Source organism: Macrobrachium rosenbergii, chromosome 27 (assembly GCF_040412425.1).
Source record: "Macrobrachium rosenbergii isolate ZJJX-2024 chromosome 27, ASM4041242v1, whole genome shotgun sequence".
Lineage (NCBI taxonomy): Eukaryota > Metazoa > Arthropoda > Malacostraca > Decapoda > Palaemonidae > Macrobrachium > Macrobrachium rosenbergii.
The window spans coordinates 16,827,401-16,846,515 of record NC_089767.1 but is presented as its reverse complement, the minus strand read 5'-3'; the positions used below and the strand labels follow the sequence as shown (position 1 = coordinate 16,846,515).

The following is a 19,115-nucleotide window of genomic DNA, read 5'->3' as shown; positions in this document are numbered from 1 at the left end:
CTCTTGTTACTTCCAACATGCAAACGTCTTGACACAAAATTAAAGGGTACATCATTTTGCTATCGCACTTCTTAGGTAATCAATGGGAGAGTATGACGTCACCAACTAGCCCATACGTTAGGAGTGACCTAACTTATGAAAGACATTTCTCGGGAGTCACTAGTCAGTCTTATTCGGGGCCTCCTGCTGATACGAAGGTAACTTAGTGCAGGAACTTCTTTCTCAGCATCGTACGTATATAGAATCTGTTTGTTACTTGTATTTTGAATAGAATCTGTTTGTTACTTGTATTTTGACTATTTTTTTTTACTTAGAAACAGATCTACAATGGAATACCTCCCTTTTTGTGGTTGTTCGTTGAAGATTTGATATTATCATTAATTCTCTGTTTTTATTTATTTGTTCACAACATTATCCTTATTTTTTATACGCGCATCATGGCTTTATTATTTATGTTTTGCTTTATTCTTTAAAGAAGTCTGTTCTATATGTTCATTATGACTTTATCATTCGTTGTGTTTCAATTTATTCTTTAAATAAATCTTGATAATTTTACCTCTGACACTGTTCTTAACATCCAAATACAACTTTGCTTTTGTAGCAGCTTCTCCCGTCTTCGGCTGATTAAAACACTTAAGCCAAGATAGAGAAGATTTATATATAAGAACATTTAAGTGTAGCCACTCACTTCCCTAATTTGAATTTTTGCCGAGAACTTTACGGAAGGGATACAAGTCTTAATTGAACAATAGATATATATATAAACCATCGCAAAAGGGAAATGAATAGTTCTTAATGAAGAAAGCAAAATACTGAAGAGTTTGGTATTACTGAGAGAGAGAGAGAGAGAGAGAGAGAGAGAGAGAGAGAGAGAGAGAGAGAGAGAGAGAGAGTGGGAAAGCAAAACAATTTCTCAAGCCAAAGAAAGAACAAGTTAAAGTGCGACGAAGTTTCTTCGGGCAATCGAGTTTTCTGTACAGCGTATAATGCTATATGAAACTCTCAGCCGCAGCCCATGAAACTTTCAGCCACGGCCCGGTGGTGGCCTGTATTGTCTGAACCTATAGCGGTGCCAGACGTACGATCATGACTAACTTGACCTTTAATCAAATAAAAACTACTGAGGCTAGAGGACTGCAATTTGGTATGTTTGATGACTGCAGGGTGGATGATCAACAGACCAATTTGCAGCCCTCTAGCCTCAGTAGTTTTTAAGATCTTAAGGCGGACAGAAAAAGCCATCTTAATAGTTTGCTTTTACAGAAAATGCCATTCAAACAAAGATGTTTAAATGGCTTTTATAACTAATGCTTAATTTTTCTAATCACAATAAATTTTAATACTGAATATATCAACCTAATTGTGCAGTGTATCATCAATATTATCAATATCAATATGCAGTGTATTATAAAAATTTTGATAAGTTTAATCAACATATCTTCTAATTAACCTTAGATAAGATGATTAAGAAAGATATCACCCAACTAAAATATTTGTACGTTTCGCAAATTTCAGGTCATCAGAAGTGATGAATGCTCAAACTTCCCTCGGGCTGGTCGCCATGATCTTCGGCGCCCTGGGCATCAGTCACCGGCTTCCAAGTAAGTAAAGTGGCATATAGGTAAAAGTATACATTAGTTTAACCAGACCACTGAGCTGATTAACGGCTCTCCTAGGGCTGGCCCGAAGGATTAGACTTATTTCAAGTGGCTAAGAACCAATTGGTTACCTAGCAACGGGACCTACAGCTTATTGTGGAATCCAAACCACATTAAAGCGAGAAATGAATTTCTATCACCAGAAATAAATTCTTCTAATTCTTCATTGGCCGGTCGGAGAATCGAACGTGGGTATATAGGTAAAGACATAAAGAAGTGTGGCGAGAAAAAGGGCATTTATGTTTCAAATTGACCTTTCTGTTTGGTAGAAACGACGAGGGAACCTCAATATTCATAGGTATTCCACCTTCGGAGTCCCTTGTTACTGGTGCGTCATTGAAGACTACAGTTAAAAAAAAGTTCAAGAGACACCCATTAGGCTTGATAAAATTAAATAACTCAAAATGCTCTGAATAATCTTCACTTACTCTTTGATTATTCGTTTTCGTGTCCTTTCATTACTTGATTCCATCCACCCTAATGCTTCTTCCCGACATTCATATGTAGCACAATCAAGGGTCATGTAATGTTACTCCCACAAAAGTAAGTTCCTTGTTTTGAGCATCTAAATTGAGAAGTTCTGTTATTTATTTTGTATTTTTCTAGACTCTTTCATCCGCTTTCTGTTATTTTAAGAAATGAAGCTGAATCTGAGATTATTTTCTTAATTAGTTTAAACTTATATATTAGTCTGAACTATATAATAAATAATATATATTAAAAGAGCCATTTCTTATCAAGCGAAAAAACAAAGTGGGTGGCAAATAGATACTCCAACAATATTGAACTCAAGAAAATGCTTTTGAACTTTACGGAAAGAGTAGTGACATTGTAGCTTGCCTAATTATACATGATTATATGTACTGTATGCACATAAAATACTTGTCAAGCGTATGCACATGACGCATATTTAAATCATATTACTCATGCATAAGCAGAAACCAAAAAGCAATTTCGATACATGTAAACTATTCAAATTTGAGTACTCGCATAGAGTCAAAGCAATTTTTTTTTTTACGAAATCTTCCAGTATTAAGGACACCTGACACGTTATCTGTAGCCCGAGAAGCAATCGAAGATATATTACGAGTGACTTTGGCCCCTGGATGTTCCGTGATCTTCATTACTGATGACTCTTCGCATTATATGACAATACAGAAGGTAAGGCCCTTTAAAGTTGATAGTTCCTCTTTTCAGCGCAACCCTGGCCATTGCTCATTAAATATGCAGATGAGGATCATCTGCCTCCAATAGAGGGTGTAGAATATTGGTATTTAGCTCGTGGAAAAAATGAACTAGGTTTTAAAGAAAAAATAGATGTTGTGTCATAGAGAAGTTAAGTTAAGTATACCTTAGTTTAACCAGACCACTGATTTGATTAACAGCTCTCCCAGGGCTGGCCAGAAGGATTAGATTTATTTTACGTGGCTAAGAACCAATTGGTTACCTAGCAACGGGACCTGCAGCTTGTTGTGGAATCCGAAACACATTATAGCAAGAAATGAATTTCTATCACCGAAAATAAATTCTTCTAATTCTTCATTGGCCGGTCGGAGAATCGAACGCGGGGCCAGCAGAGTACCCACCCGTCCAATGAGGAACTGTCATAGAGAAGTAAAGGCAAACTTACGGAAAAAGTATAGAAGATCCATAATAAAAAATTTGTCACCTAATCAACAGTGCACTTTGAGAATATATGAAAATGAATAAAACTGACTAAGAGTTTCCATAAAGAAGGGTGCTATCAGTATTCCAGTAATTGATTTATATTTAATTGATGGAATTTAGGCTGCTAAAACAGCACTGGAGCAAAATATCCCATTAATTATGGAAGTGAGAGCTAAATTTCATTCTCTTTTCCAGTCAAAAGGATTTTACGGATCCTGCAGTTAAAGTTTTGAGATAAGAATTCCGGTTTCTTTCGATTATTTTCCTTTTGGAATTTGGCTTACCTGCAAATATAAGTAACAGCATAACGAACTTTCCTTACTGAAACCTTTGAATAGCAAAATGCCAACTGGTATCTTATGCTTGAAGTTTTCTGATCTAGCAAGAATGACTTTGGTGTTACAAAAAAATAGGTTTTTTTTACTTTGATTGTTAACTGCTTTATAAATATATATATATATATATATATATATATATATATATATATATATATATATATACACACATATATATATATATATATACATATATATATATATATATATATATATATATATATATATATATATGTATGTATATATATGTATTTATACACATAAGCTTAGGCCGGAGCTGAGGCTTGAAGTATACATCACGAAGGAAGTAATAGGGAAAGGCATCCTCATCCTTTAACAGTTTATTTTCAATGCCGACGTTTAGCGACGAATTCCAAGTCGCATTTTCAAGGCTATAAAATAGTATAATTTGCAAACATTAATAACTCAGATTAATGTGTTGTTTAGTTTTAAATGTTTTTACCTCATTAAGAGCTGTTGCCATTGCATATCACCATGAATTTATTTGAGTTATTAATGTTAGCAAATTATATTTTATAGCCGTGAAAATGCGACTTGGAATTCGTCGCGATACGTCGGCATTGAAAATAAACTGTTGAAGGATGAGGATGCCTTTCCCTATTACTTCCTTCATGATGTATATATATAGGAATTCACAACATATATATATATATATATATATATATATATATATATATATATATATATATATATATATATATATATATATATATATATATATATATATATATATATATATATATATATATATATATATATATATATATATATATATATATATATTTGTTTGGTTTGCATACGTAAAATATTCCGCAATTTATGGATAAAAATAAGACTGAATAATTCAGAAGAATGCAAAAAGTCCGAAACAAATAACGAAAAAATTAACATTTAAGAATTTATGGCCGATATCACACGGCATTTATTTTAAAACTTTTCGAATAAGAAACTGAAGAATCCCATTTGAACGAGTCATCGACAGCAGTTCTTTAGCCTTCGGTTGTTAGCAAGTTTTAAATTCAACGAAAATATTGCTTTATTTAGTTCCATATGCTTTTTCAAGCATCGCATTTACTTCGTCTATGTGGAAGACTTTTTCATAATTTGTTACGATCCTTCAACATTAGATCAAAATGACACATCACCCAGTTTTAATGTTGTTCTGTGTCGTGTAAATAGTCTCGTGAAATCATATAGCGTAGATCTACTTATTATTCGGTTGTCTTACACATTTTTAAGAACATGAACACTTTTTTTGTTACTTGACAGTGTCTGTATCTCGCCTTATTCACACCCCTGAACTTAGTCGTAGGAATTCCAGAAAGTGAATATTTCAGAGCACATTTACATATTCATCCTTGGCCTTATTTTGTTTTAAGCAGTGGCAGAGAATACGAACTCCTACAAAACTTGATTTCTACGGCATCAGTGAATTTACAAAGTTGAGCAACTCTGGTGTACAAATATAATCGTTCTGCGTTCATTTCTTCTTGCCTACTAAAAACGTATTCCAGTGTTGTGTTTCATCCAATTCTTTTGGATTATTTCGGTTTCAGTTGGAGTTTTTTTTTTTTTTTTGGTGATATGCCTCCTCAGTAAGGTTATCTGATTGGTGGAAGAATATTATTAGTGGTTTTTAGCCACTGTATCTGCCGTTGGAAAATTTTTCATAAGGCTTCAAGTTCATATTACCCAACTGATTCTTTTTCATTCTATGACGCTTACACTGTTTGAAGTGCATAAACTTTATACTTTATATATATATATATATATATATATATATATATATATATATATATATATATATGTATAACTGAATCACGAAAATATGGAACGTGATGAATATATAATTAAAGATAAAATGAATGAAGGAAGCGGAAACACTGGAGTGCTGCGAGGCCTTTCGACACTACGTCCTTTACTTAGCAGACTGAAGAAATATAAAAGTAAGTTTACAAAGAAAGCTCATATAAATGACAGATGGGGATTATAAAGGAAACATATGTACCTGGAATCCAACACAATTGAAGAATTAGTAGAACTGCCAAAACAGGGTTAAATATATAAGAGGTTTTACAAAGGATTAGGATCAACCGTTCAGAAGCAGGGACAGGACAATTAAAAGATTATACAGGGTCGTGACTGACCACCTAAAAAATTAAAGTACAACAATAATTCTCTTTTTTATAAACAATAATAACTTTTTGCAAGATGAACATTTTTACAAATAAAAAATTATCTTAAACATACGGATACATAGAAAATATATATCAAGTAACTAACTTGTAATTAAGTCAGTGATTTTATCTTTTAGGTCATTCTTGAATATTTTTATAATACAGGGGTCCAAATAATACATGCCAGGGCCAAGATTAAAATTACAACTGGAAGTAAGCTGGATAATAGCGGACTCCAATAGATTTCTTGAAGAGAAATCTTTCGATGTGGCAATCACTGAACTTTCAGTCCAATTTATCCTGTGAGAGTTTTCACTTAAATGATTGAATATAGCATTGGATGCTTGTCCAGTTTTGACTGAATACTTATGTTGCTTAATACGTACATCTAAATCTTTGATAGATTGGCCAATATAAAAAGAGGGGCAGTCCAAACATGGAATTTTATATATTATGTTGTTGTTTTCTTTAGGGCTATTTTTTATTAACATTCTTTTGAGTGTGTTATTATTATTTGGTATAGCAATGGGCAACCCTTTATCCCCACTCCTCTCAAACTTGTACATGGAATTCTTTGGAAAACGATATATACTTAATATCATTTATACTTCTTTAAAGTGGTATAGGTATGTTGACGATATTTTAGCTGTTTTGCCTGCTGGTATTGATGTAAATGATTTACTCTCTAATTTGAATAACCAGGCACCATCCATTAAGTTTACGTTACAATTAGAAAAATACAATTGCCTCCCTTTCTTAGATGTTTTAATACATAGAGAACCATTTCAATGTAAATTCAGTATTTATAGGAAACCAACCAACAACTTAACTTATGTCCATTTTTATTCAAGTCATCACCTTAACACCAAAATATCAATTTTTTCCTCTATGTTTTTACGAGCCTTGCGTATTGTCAGTCCCCAGTATTTGGATCAAGAAACTGAATACATAAGAAAAATAGGGGCGGAATTATGTTATCCTTCACATATACTAGATATTTGTTATAACAAAGCCCACAAAAAGTTTTACAGTGAACGTAACATGAAGAAAGAAACCCCTAAGAATATTCTTAGCTTGCCTTATTTTAGTGGGTTTGAAAACATAAAATCATTGTTAAAACTTTTTAATGTAAACCTCGTTTTTCCTTATAATAACACACTCAAAAGAATGTTAATAAAAAATAGCCCTAGAGAAAACAAAACAAAACAAAAATCTTATTGATAGCAGTGACTGGACTAATAGTGCACGTAATGATTGTGCTATAAATTTATCAAGTAAACAAATAAGTGAAAATGTGAGTGCGCTCGGATATGGTTTATCCTTCTTTGTATCTAACAGACCCTCTGCTTTAACGATTGCGTCGTCCCTATGTATATTTGAAAAACATTGTGATATTCCTCAAAATCATATTGATATAGTTAAAGGTATCATTTATGGAGCTGCGAATGTTAGGCATGAAAGTAATTTCCCTGCTCGCTATAAGAAAAGCTTGACCGACCTGAAAAAAGACAACACACTCCACATCACAAAAGCTGATAAATCGAATAGCATTGTAATTTTAGATAAAGTTGACTACACATCACGTATACAAGCCCTACTGGATGATGATACGACATACAAAAAACTAAAAAAAAATCCCCTTGATCAAGTCATAAAAAGTTTCAACTGCACAGTGAAAGAAAATCCTTAAAGATAAAAAAGAACTGATAGGTCTGTTGTCGGTAAAATTTCCCTCGTTACCTTACTTGTACGGATTAGTAAAAACACACAAAGAAAACAATCCTATGCGGCTTATTATCAGTACTGTTGGCTCAATATCATATAAACTTTCGATATATATTACCAAGCTCTTGTCTCCGTTACTTGGAACTATCTCAGATTCTCACGTATATAATTGTCTAGATTTAGTTGATAAATTAAACAAAATCACTTTTTGCCCCACTGATAGATTCGTTAGTGTTGATGTTTGTTCTCTTTTTACTAAAGTCCCTATGGATTCTATTTTAGTGTATCTTAGTAATGAATTAATCCATCACGAATTACCGCTACCTGTAAGTCATATCATTTCTCTCACTAGGTTGTGCATTTATGATTGTAAGTTTATAGTCAATGGAGCATTTTACCAACAAATATTTGGTATGGCAATGGGCAACCCTTTATCCCCACTCTTCTCAAACTTGTACATGGAATTCTTTGAAAAATGATATATACCTAATATCATTTATACTTCTTTAAAGTGGTACAGGTATGTTGACGATATTTTAGCTGTTTTGTCTGCTGGTATTGATGTAAATGATTTACTCTCTAATTTGAATAACCAGGTACCATCCATTAAGTTTACGTTAGAATTAGAAAAATACAATTGCCTCCCTTTCTTAGATGTTTTAATACATAAAGAGCCATTTCAATGTAAATTCAGTATTTATAGAAAACCAACCAACTTAACTTAACTTATGTCCATTTTTATTCAGGCCATCACCTTAACATCAAAATATCAATTTTTTCTTCTATGTTTTTACGAGCCTTGCGTATTGCCAGTCCCCAGTATTTGGATCAAGAAATTGAATACATAAGAAAAATAGGGACGGAATTATGTTATCCTTCACATATACTAGATTTTTGTTATAACAAAGCCCACAAAAACTTTTACAGTGAAAGTAACATGAAGAAAGAAGCCCCTAAGAACATTCTTAGCTTGCCTTATTTTAATGGTTTTGAAAACATAAAATCATTGTTAAAACTTTTTAATGTAAACCTCGTTTTTTCTTATAATAACAAACTCAAAAGAATGTTAATAAACAACACAATATATAAAATTCCATGTTTAGACTGCCCCTCTTTTTATATTGGCCAATCTATCAAAGATTTAGATGTACGTATTAAGCAACATAAGTATTCTGTCAAAACTGGACAAGCATTCAATGCTATATTCATTCATTTAAGTGAAAACTTTCACAGGATAAATTGGACTGAAAGTTCAGTGATTGCCAGATCGAAAGATTTCTCTTCAAGAAATCTATTGGAGTCCGCTATTATCCAGCTTACTTCCAGTTGTAATTTTAATCTTGGCACTGGCATGTATTATTTGGACCCCTGTATTAGAAAAATGTTCAAGAATGACCTAAAAGATAAAATCACTGACTTAATTACAAGTTAGTTACTTGATATATACTTTCCATGGATCCGTATGTTTAATATAATTTTTTTTTATTTTTAAAAATGTTCATCTTGCAAAAAGTTATTATTGTTTACAAAAAAGAGAATTATTTTGTTGTACTAAAATTTTTTAGGTGGTCAGTCACGACCCTGTATAATCTTTTAATTGTCCTGTCCCTGCTTCTGAACGGTTGATCCTAATCCTTTGTAAAAACCTCTTAAATATTTAACCCTGTTTTGGCAGTTCTACTAATTCTTCAATTGTGTTGGATTCCAGGTACATATGTTTCCTTTATAATCCCCATCTGTCATTTATATGAGCTTTCTTTGTAAACTTACTTTTATATTTCTTCAGTCTGCTAAGTAAAGGACGTAGTGTCGAAAGGCCTCGCAGCACTCCAGTGTTTCTGTTTCCTTTGTGGATTTTATATTTATATATATATATATATATATATATATATATATATATATATATATATACATATATATATATATATATACACACACACACACACACACACATATACATATATATATATATATATATATATATATATATATATAATGTATATTTTGTTGGTTACAGTTTACATACATAAAACAAGTAAATCTTCGGCGCAATCGAGTTTTCTGTACAGCCGCTACAGCGTATAATCAAGGCCATCAAAAATAGATATACCTTTCGGTGGTCTCGGTATAACGCTGTATGAGCCGCGCCCCATGAAACTTTAACCACCGTCCGGTGGTGGCCTCTCTTATATCGTGGCCAGATGCACCATTATGGCTAACTTTAACCTTAAATGAAATAAAAACTACTTAGGCTAGAGGGCTGCGATTTTGTTCGATGATTGGAGGGTGGATGATCAGCATGCCAATTTGCAGCCCCCTAGCCTCAGTAGCTTTTAAGATCCGAGGGCGGACAGAAAAAGTGCGGGCGGACCGACAAAGCCTGCCAATAATTTTCTTTTACAGAAAAATAATATAAACATATCCCTGAATTATTAAAAAGAATGCAAATAAGGCCGTAACAAATAAAAAAAATGGACATTTAAAATTCATGGACGATATCAAGGACATTTTTCATAAAACTTTTCAAATAAGAAGCTGAAGAATCCCATTTCAACGAGTCACTGACAGCAGTTATTTAGTCTTCGGTTGTTGGCAATTTTAAATTCAACGAAAATATTGCTTTATTTAGTCTAATATGCTTTTTCAAGCATCACGATTTGCTTCGTTTGTGTGGAAGACTGTGTCATAATTTGTTACGATCCTTCAACATTAGATCAAAACGACATATTACCCAGTTTTAGTGTTGTTTGTCGTGTAAATAGTCTCGTGAAATCTTATGGCGTAGATCCGTTTATTTATTCAGTTATTTTACACTTTTTTTTAAGGATATGAAAACTTTTTTTATTACTTGACAGTGTCTATATTTCACCGTATTGACACCATTGAACTTCGTCGTATGTCTTCCGGAAAAAGAATATTATATAGTAGAATTACATATTATGACTCTTTGTAACTTTGATAACTTTTAGTCTTTGCTTTTATTTTGCTTTAAACAAAAGAAATGAATAAGAAATCCCTCTAACTTGATTTCAACGGCATCCAAACATTTTTTTAGGTGGCTGCTGAAAAGTTAAGAAATTCTTGTGCACGAAAACATTTGACGTAAATCTCGTTCTGCGTTTAAGACTGCTTCCGTTCTAGAGAGATATTCCAGAGCTGTGTTTCATTCCACTTCTTTTGAATGGTTTCGGGCTCAGCTATGTTATATTCTTTCTCAGTAAAGCTATATGGTTACTAATGGTTTCTAGATTTGTATTCGCCAGTAGGAAACTTTCGTCAAGCATTTACCTCATTCTTTAATTCTCTGGTTATATATTTATATATATGTATATATATATATATATATATATATATATATATATATATATATATATATATATATATATATATAATATACATATATATAAATATATATATATATATATATATATATATATATATATATATATATATATATATATATATATATATATATATATATATATATATATACACATATATATATATATATATATATATATATACATATATATATAAATATATATATATATATATATATATATATATATATATATATATATATATATATATATATAAATATATATGAAATATATATATGAAGCTGGAAATCGTATTCTTTAGTCTGAAACAGTAAGGGGTAGAATATGCTTTAATGAAAAATTAATCTGTAGTATGTACACCGATGAAATCTTCAGTTTTCAGAGACTTTTCTAAGACTCGACTTTCTTTGAAGTGCGATATTTTCTATGGAAAATTACCCAGTCCTGCCATTTCTCTTACTATCTGCCTTTATTTTTTTAATCACATAATAATCATTGTTATTTCACTGAGGCCAAAAGCATATAATTATGCATTGTAGATATATTTCCAATGTGGCTTCGAAGCCCCATTGATTCCTTGGAAGTGGGCAGCAAATTGTCCAAAGTACCAGTCATCTGTTGAAATATAAAGAGAAGCAGAACCCTTCTAGTGCTGCCCAGACTATCTGATGTCCAATCCCGCAGTAGGTACGCCCTTTTTCCTTTACTTATAAATTGAGTAGTCAGGTGTACTCATTATTCATTCTATTCTTTCTTGGGGCATCCGACAACCTTAACCTATTACATCGCTTCCTCCTAATCATAATGCCTTTCATTTGCACGTTATAATGAGGAGTACAAAGACATGGGACCCAGTACCTAGTGTCAGGTGACAGATATAATAGAGGGGTTGCTGGAAAAGTTAAGTATACCTTAGTTTAAACAGACCACTGAGATGATTCACAGCCCTCCTAGGGCTGGCCTGAAGGATTAGACTTATTTTACGTGGCTAAGAACCACTTGGTTACCTAACAACGGGACCTAGAGCTTATTGTGGAATCCGAACCACATTATAATGAGGAATGAATTTCTATTACCAGAAATAAATTCCTCTAATTCTTCATTGGCCGGTCGGAGAATCGAACGCGGGCCCAGCAGAGTGCTAGCCGAGAACGATACCGATCCGTCCACAGAGGAACTAGAGGAGTGGGGGAGTTCCTTTGGCTATACACAGGGTGGGTCTCTTTATTCACTCTCCTGTTTAGGGGTCTGGCTTCTAATTTGTCTTCTGTAGAACACCGCTTAGCTTCAACTGTGCCCCCTTTTTTCTCTTCTGAAACCCAGCTGTTTAGAGGTGTTTCCCCTATATTCTTCAAATCTCTCGCTGTAACTCATGTTTCCTCTTCAAAGGTGGTTTCTATGCTTACTGTAACATCAACATCCTAGATGTTATTGCCTCTCAGCGATAACATCTAGTTGAAAACTATTCTTGCAACCTCTACAATGATTCTCTGTTTTCAATATTATTCCCCAAGTCCGACGAACTTTGCGTCTTCCTTGATTTATCTTATCTTTTATCATGATTCTTCGCTATCATGTTACCACATTTCTTCAGTAATTCGGATTTCTTGGTTGTTTCTCACTTTCTCTCTTGATTGATATCACTTTGCTCAAACTGCTAAATCTGCCTGCAAAAAAATCGGGTTTATTGTTTTTTCTTTTCAGTTACCTTTGCTATATATTACACTTATTTTTATCTGCCTGGACCAGTGCTCTTAGACTGGCGGTGCTTCTTCTCTTGTCTCCCTTTTCAACAGATTAAATCAAGGGAAATTCGTTTGATCAGTGATCCTATCCTTTTTTTCTTTCTGCTTTTCTCTCTCTCTCTCTCTCTCTCTCTCTCTCTCTTCTCTTTCTCGGGTACCATTTGAGTCATCATTCTGTGGGACTACATGAAAGAATTCCTCCTCCTTTTAGGCAGATTAGTAACACACGTTTGACCACCTCTTCCCACGTTTATTCTGTGGATATCGGTGAAGATCATATTACTCGGTTCTCTCACCGAATCTTTGGACTTCCCTTCCTGCTTCTGTTTTTCCTGATTCTTACAATTTTCCTATATTTTCCCTCTTCTTATTTTCATCTGCCCTGGGCAAGAAAAGGGTAACAGGTAGCCTGCTCCTTCGACCTTTGTTCATAAAAAAATGAATGGTAATTGACAGTTACTTGATACATCTCTTACCATATCTCGCCATTTAGACTTGTACTTCGACAAAACTCATGCGATTTCTGTTTTACAATTAAAGTAGAATGGCACCACCTTTCGTACGTAATAAGAGGAAGTTCTTGGAAGCATTGCGGTCCCCGTTCTTGGTCCGTCGTTGTTCAATTCAAGGATAATCGTTGTGACTACACTGTGCCAATAAAAATAAATTGTACTTTAAGGTGCATATGTATGCATTTGCTTAATGATTCGATCGATTTGCGGTTGTCTCCACTCATATTTGATATAGCGTCCCGTCTTTCATTCCTTTTTGCTTATCGAACTCCATGAAATTGCTTTCGTCTCCTATTAGATTGTTCTTTTTATTCCTGCAAAAATGAGCGGGCAACGAACCTAGTATTTTCCTCGGGATATGGAATAATCTATTAGGTTTTAAATCCTAATGAAAATAAAGTGACGTAGATGTTATTCAAATAAATTTGCCTACAGCACTTTTAACAATCAACTTTTGCGTTAGATATTTTAATAAAAGTATGGCAACTGATCTTATTTAACTAAGAGTTGTTCAACAGTTCTGACAGGGCTTCGCGCTCAGATAAGGACAGAGCAAGAAACTGATGAATAATATGCTCTTTTTTTATGTCTCTAAATAGTGGCAAAACAAAAGATATATTAACTCTAGATACAGGTTTTATATAGTCACAGTTTTTTTAGAAATTATATTTGTTTAAGGCGTTATCAACTGAGTACCTTTTCAGAAAGCTAGTAAGTAAGAATAGGCAAAGAACGAACTCCCCACCAGTTAGTAAGCCAGGTAGGCTATCACTATCAATATTGTTGCACATTCTTTGGGAACGAGCGAAACCACCGTCAATATGTTAGGCCTATTTCACTGTGCTGAATATCTATAGACGAAAAACAAGGACAAAAGACTATGGGATGGCAAAACGATCAAAATTCAGATGAAAAAGTGAAACATACGATGAAAATTAAATGAAAAATGAAGAAAATTTGAGAAATAAGTTATAAAACTGGCTAAAAAGTTAGGGCGTCCTGTTTTCCACGAGCAGATATCCTCCATTCCCAAACAATTAATAATTTCTCTTCCTTTTTTTGGGGGGGGGTTCCTTTTGAGAGGTATACTTAGCCACATTTTTCTTTGCTTAAAGATAGCAGCATAACGAGATCATGCATTAGAGAAGAGTTATGCTAGTCTTGCTATGCACAGTGCACTCAGAAATGCTAACATTGCAACTCATAAATCAGATAATATTCCGTCCGTCATAACAGAGAGAGAGAGAGAGAGAGAGAGAGAGAGAGAGAGAGAGAGAGAGAGAGAGAGAGAGAGAGAGAGAATAAAATTATCATTAAGATAATAACTAAAAGGAAGCGATCCTTTAAAAATAGGTGACTTCGTTCTCATATCTTTCGGCACGAAGCGAAATTCACGCGCGCGTACACTCACCCACGCGCTTCCTATAAGTGCAGGGAATGTCTGAACAAGGCAAAAAAATAAGTAATAATAATAATAATAATAATAATAATAATAATAATAGTAATAATAATAATAATAATAATAATAATAATAATAATAATAGTAATAAAAATAATGATAATAATAATAATAATAATAATAATATTTATTATTATTATTATTATTATTATTATTATTATTATTAAGTAATAAATAAGTACAGATAATTGGGAATTCTTGCCAAAACAGGATTTTCTGCATTGTTCGTTTTATTTACAAAGTAAATAAGGTTTCTTAGTTGATATTAAACTAACTCCTCATGCTTATTCTGTCGAAGTGTTTTTCACACTATTTACTGTGTTATTGTTGCCAAGGGTCCTAGTTTACAGCAGGCTGTAAAACTAATATGTGTGTGTGTGTGTGAAGATGTATGTATGTATATATGTATGTATATACATACACACACATATATATACATGTGTGTGTTTGTGTATGAATGTATGCATATATGAATGTTTGTATTCTTTTACAGAAAATCAACGCAGCGAACACTGACAGATTCATACTTTAACTGCTGAATCTTGTATGAACGCGGTTCAGATCTGACGTTTCAATTTGTTCCACTTTGTTTGATTTTATGTACAGCCCTCCACAGGGATAATTCCCTCTCTGGCGGGCCCTTGTACGTTTTCAAAATAAGGTGCTTCTTATTTTATAATTGTCTTTCAGTGTTTTCTTGTCAGTATCGTAGCTCCTGCAGAATAGGAGAGTCTTTAGTTCTTTTTTAAATTTGCTTTCTTCTTGTATGAAATTGCATAGAAGATTATTATTCAAAGCCATGATCCGTATTATTTTTCACCTTTGACACATATTCTTTATATACTGTACTGTGCACTTATTGCCATCATATGTTTTATGTTTAGTATCACTATGACCTTTCTTTACACAATTTTTACACTTGAAGATGTCGCTAGCACATTCATTTGATTTGTGATTTTCACCAAATCTAGGGCAAGCTTGGTCACTTCTACAATTTGTCGCTCTGTGACCAAATTCCTGACACTTATAGCATTGATAGGGCATGTAACAGTCGTGTACTTTGCAATGGCTATGCAGTGTACACAATGTCACCTCTACCATAGATAGCCTTTTCGTATTTGTGGTGTGCATAATTTGTCTCTTTTCATTAGCTGCTGTGCTCTCTTCGTTTGTAGATTTGATCAGAAGCACTTTTTTTGTCTTTAGTGATCCAGCATAAGTTTTGTCCATGTTTGTCATGGTCTTTATATCTTTATCAACATTATCGATTTTGTTCTGGATTTCATCTATGTTGATCATTACGTCACTAGTTTTCTGAGCCGAATCCTGAATCAACTTTGTTAATACCGCTGTGTTTTCTTTTATTTTTTCAAGTTCATCTTCAAAGAGTTTTTTGTGTGTTTTTGTTCAGGCCGCTTGCAATTATTACAGATGTGCAATATGTTATCACTACGAAGTATGGGTGTGTATCTGACCTCGATACCTGAACATTCATAATGGAACCATACATCACACATTTCACAGCAAGCTCCTTCCTCAACAACTTCCCCAGAGCAATGTCCGCAGGTTGCTGACTCTCTCTCCATTTGGGTTGACTCATCCTTCTCCAGTATTTTCTTTAGTGTTCCACCTTTACATGCTGCTTCGATAATTATGAGTTAATGTTCGTATGATAGTTTGATCTTCCCTTTACTTAATTTAATTCCTACAGTATTTATTTTCTCTTTTTCCTTCCTCTTCTTCATATTCACTTTGAACATCGCGCAAGTTAGACGCTTTTCACAGAGCACTTCACAGGCATATCCTACCCGCACAAAAGCTACTCATTCATGTGAATGAAGCGGTGACCTTTGCATTGCTTTTGGTTTTCTGGAAAAGAAAACTTTTGTGTTGGCTTTGTCTGTCCATCTGCACTTTCTGTCCGCCCTCAGATCTTAAAATTTAGAGGCTAGAGGGCTGCAAATATGTATGTTGATCATCCACCCTCCAATCATCAAACATAACAAACTGCAGCCCTCAAGACTCAGTAGTTTTTATTTTATTTAAGGTTAAAGTTAGCCATAATCATACTTCTGGCACCATTATAGGTACCTGCAACACAGGCCACCACCAGACCGTGGCTGAGTTTCATGGGCTGCGGCTAAGAGTTTCTCGGCCATGGCTGAAAGTTTCATACAGCATTATAAGCTGTACAGAAAACTCGACTGGGCCAGAGAAACTTTGCCTCATTTTTTACTTGTTTCTGAAGTCATCACTGTCAAGGGAAATGGATTAAAGTAATATATACGCTGTATATACATATAAATATATACATTATACATATATATACATGAATGTCTTTTCCTGTAATACTACAGTGTAATATGAAAATAAGAAGGCCCATAAAACACTATTTAAACGTTGAAACCATATATTTCGGGCACTTGTTTCTGTGCCCCTGTTCACTGGTAGAATATGGACAGGTGGAAAGTTACAATGGTATATATACAAAAACATGAAGGTGTGGCCTTAGGCCTCCGATGTTAAGGAGGTGGCGTTTCTTAAGAAGGAGGAGATTGACCAAATTCCCTAGTGGTTTTTGGCCTCATTAGCTCCCGTTTGGCGATGGATCTGGCGGTCGCGTTTCTTGGGTCATCTTCTTCAAAAGGGGTCCGAGGATTAAGGTGTCAATGGCGTCCGATTTCCAATGTCCTCCTGACAGGTTCATATTGTTGGTTTGATTGATGATAGCAGATTCCAGCATCTTTCTTTTGTACGGACAGCTACTCTTGAAAACCAACTCCGCCCCACTCCAGTTAATGACATGCCCTGTATTTCTAATATGTAGGAAAATTCCCGAACTCTCCGAAGCGTAACGTACTGATCTTTTGTGCTCTGTTATTCTTTGCGAGAGCGATCTACCTGTCTCGCCTACATAGATGTCATGACAATTACTACACGGTATCTTGTAAACTCCGGCTTCTTCCCTTTTTTGTTATTTAAGTATACGTTAACGAGCGAACTCCCGATGGATTTGGGATAATGGAAAATGAAAGGATTATTAGAACTGAGTTGCTCGGTGGCCTTTTGGATGTTTTCATCGTATGGAAGCTTTATTTTGTTGTTGAAATCTATTTGTCTGTTGTGAGTGGGACCTCTGTAGTATATTTTATTTGCTTTATTAATAGCCCTCTCGATAATGTGTGGTGGATAGAGCAGTTGCGTTAGGTGTTGGCGGATCGTGTTAAATTCTTGATCCAGGTACTCATTTGAACATATCCTAAGTCCTCTGAGGAATAGGTTGCACCCTACCATGATTTTTACGGAGACGTCGTGGTAGCTTAAGAAATGAATGTAGGAGACAGCGAAGGTGGGTTTTCTATATACTGTAAATGCATACCTGTTCTGTTTTCTTATGATCAGTACATCTAGGAACGGCAGTTTTCCGTCCTTTTCCCATTCTGTTTTAAATTTTATGGTCGGAACTAGCGAATTTAGCCTATTAAAAAATTCTTTAAAGTCCCCCCAGCTATTGTCCCAGAAAGTAAAGATATCATCTACGTATCTAAGCCAGATCATATTATGGGGTTTGATAGACGACAAAAGTTCTGTTTCGAAATATTCCATGTACAAGTTTGCTAGAAGGGGTGATAGGGGACTTCCCATGCTACAGCCAAATTTTTGTTTGTAAAAATTACATATATGTTATATATATATATATATATATATATATATATATATATATATATATATATATATATATATATTTATATATATATGTATGTATTATATATATATGTAATATATAAATATATATATATATATATATATATATATATATATATATATATATATATATATATATATATATATGATTATAGTCACTTTTTGTACGTGATTCATTTATCACACTTTACCACAAGTGAAAAATAAGAGACAGGGTGTAGGTCCTGGCCGGTTTCGACTTTATTTCCAAGCCATTGACGAAGGAAATAAAGTCGAAACCGGTCAGACCTACACCCTGTCTCTTATTTTTCACCTATGGTAATGTGAGACATATATATATATACATATATATATATATGTATGTATATATGTATATATAATATATATATATATATATATATATATATATATATATATATATATATATATATATATATATATATATATCAGCCAAAGTGAACACCGCGGCTGAGAGGTTTGATACATTCGTGGAATGGTCGGCAATTTCACGGCCGCAATTTTTTGGCTTAATTTATTGATGTGGATTAGAAAAACCAAAAATGAAAACAATTAATGAAATGGTACTATGAATCATGGCTTTTCCGACTGTCTTTTGTTTGTCTGAAATACAGTATTATCGAGAGAAATATAATGTTTTTCGTTTTGTGACCTGATATCAGTCCCTCAAAGGCACATAGTTTTAGAGGACTCAAATGATCATGTGATAGTAATCATTTCCATAAGACATTAAGCATAAAGAGTCACAGGA

At 33.6% G+C, this 19,115-nt stretch overlaps 1 protein-coding gene across 1 annotated transcript in view; it reads left to right on the top strand.

The window, feature by feature from the left end:
• LOC136853288 (uncharacterized) overlaps positions 1-19,115 on the top strand; it is a 33,932-nt gene that overhangs the window by 1,581 nt on the left and 13,236 nt on the right. The window contains exons 2-4 of the mRNA XM_067128650.1: positions 1,516-1,601; positions 1,928-1,986; positions 2,689-2,819. Coding sequence (XP_066984751.1) covers positions 1,516-1,601; positions 1,928-1,986; positions 2,689-2,819 — 276 coding nt within the window. The remainder of the gene's footprint in view (positions 1-1,515; positions 1,602-1,927; positions 1,987-2,688; positions 2,820-19,115) is intronic.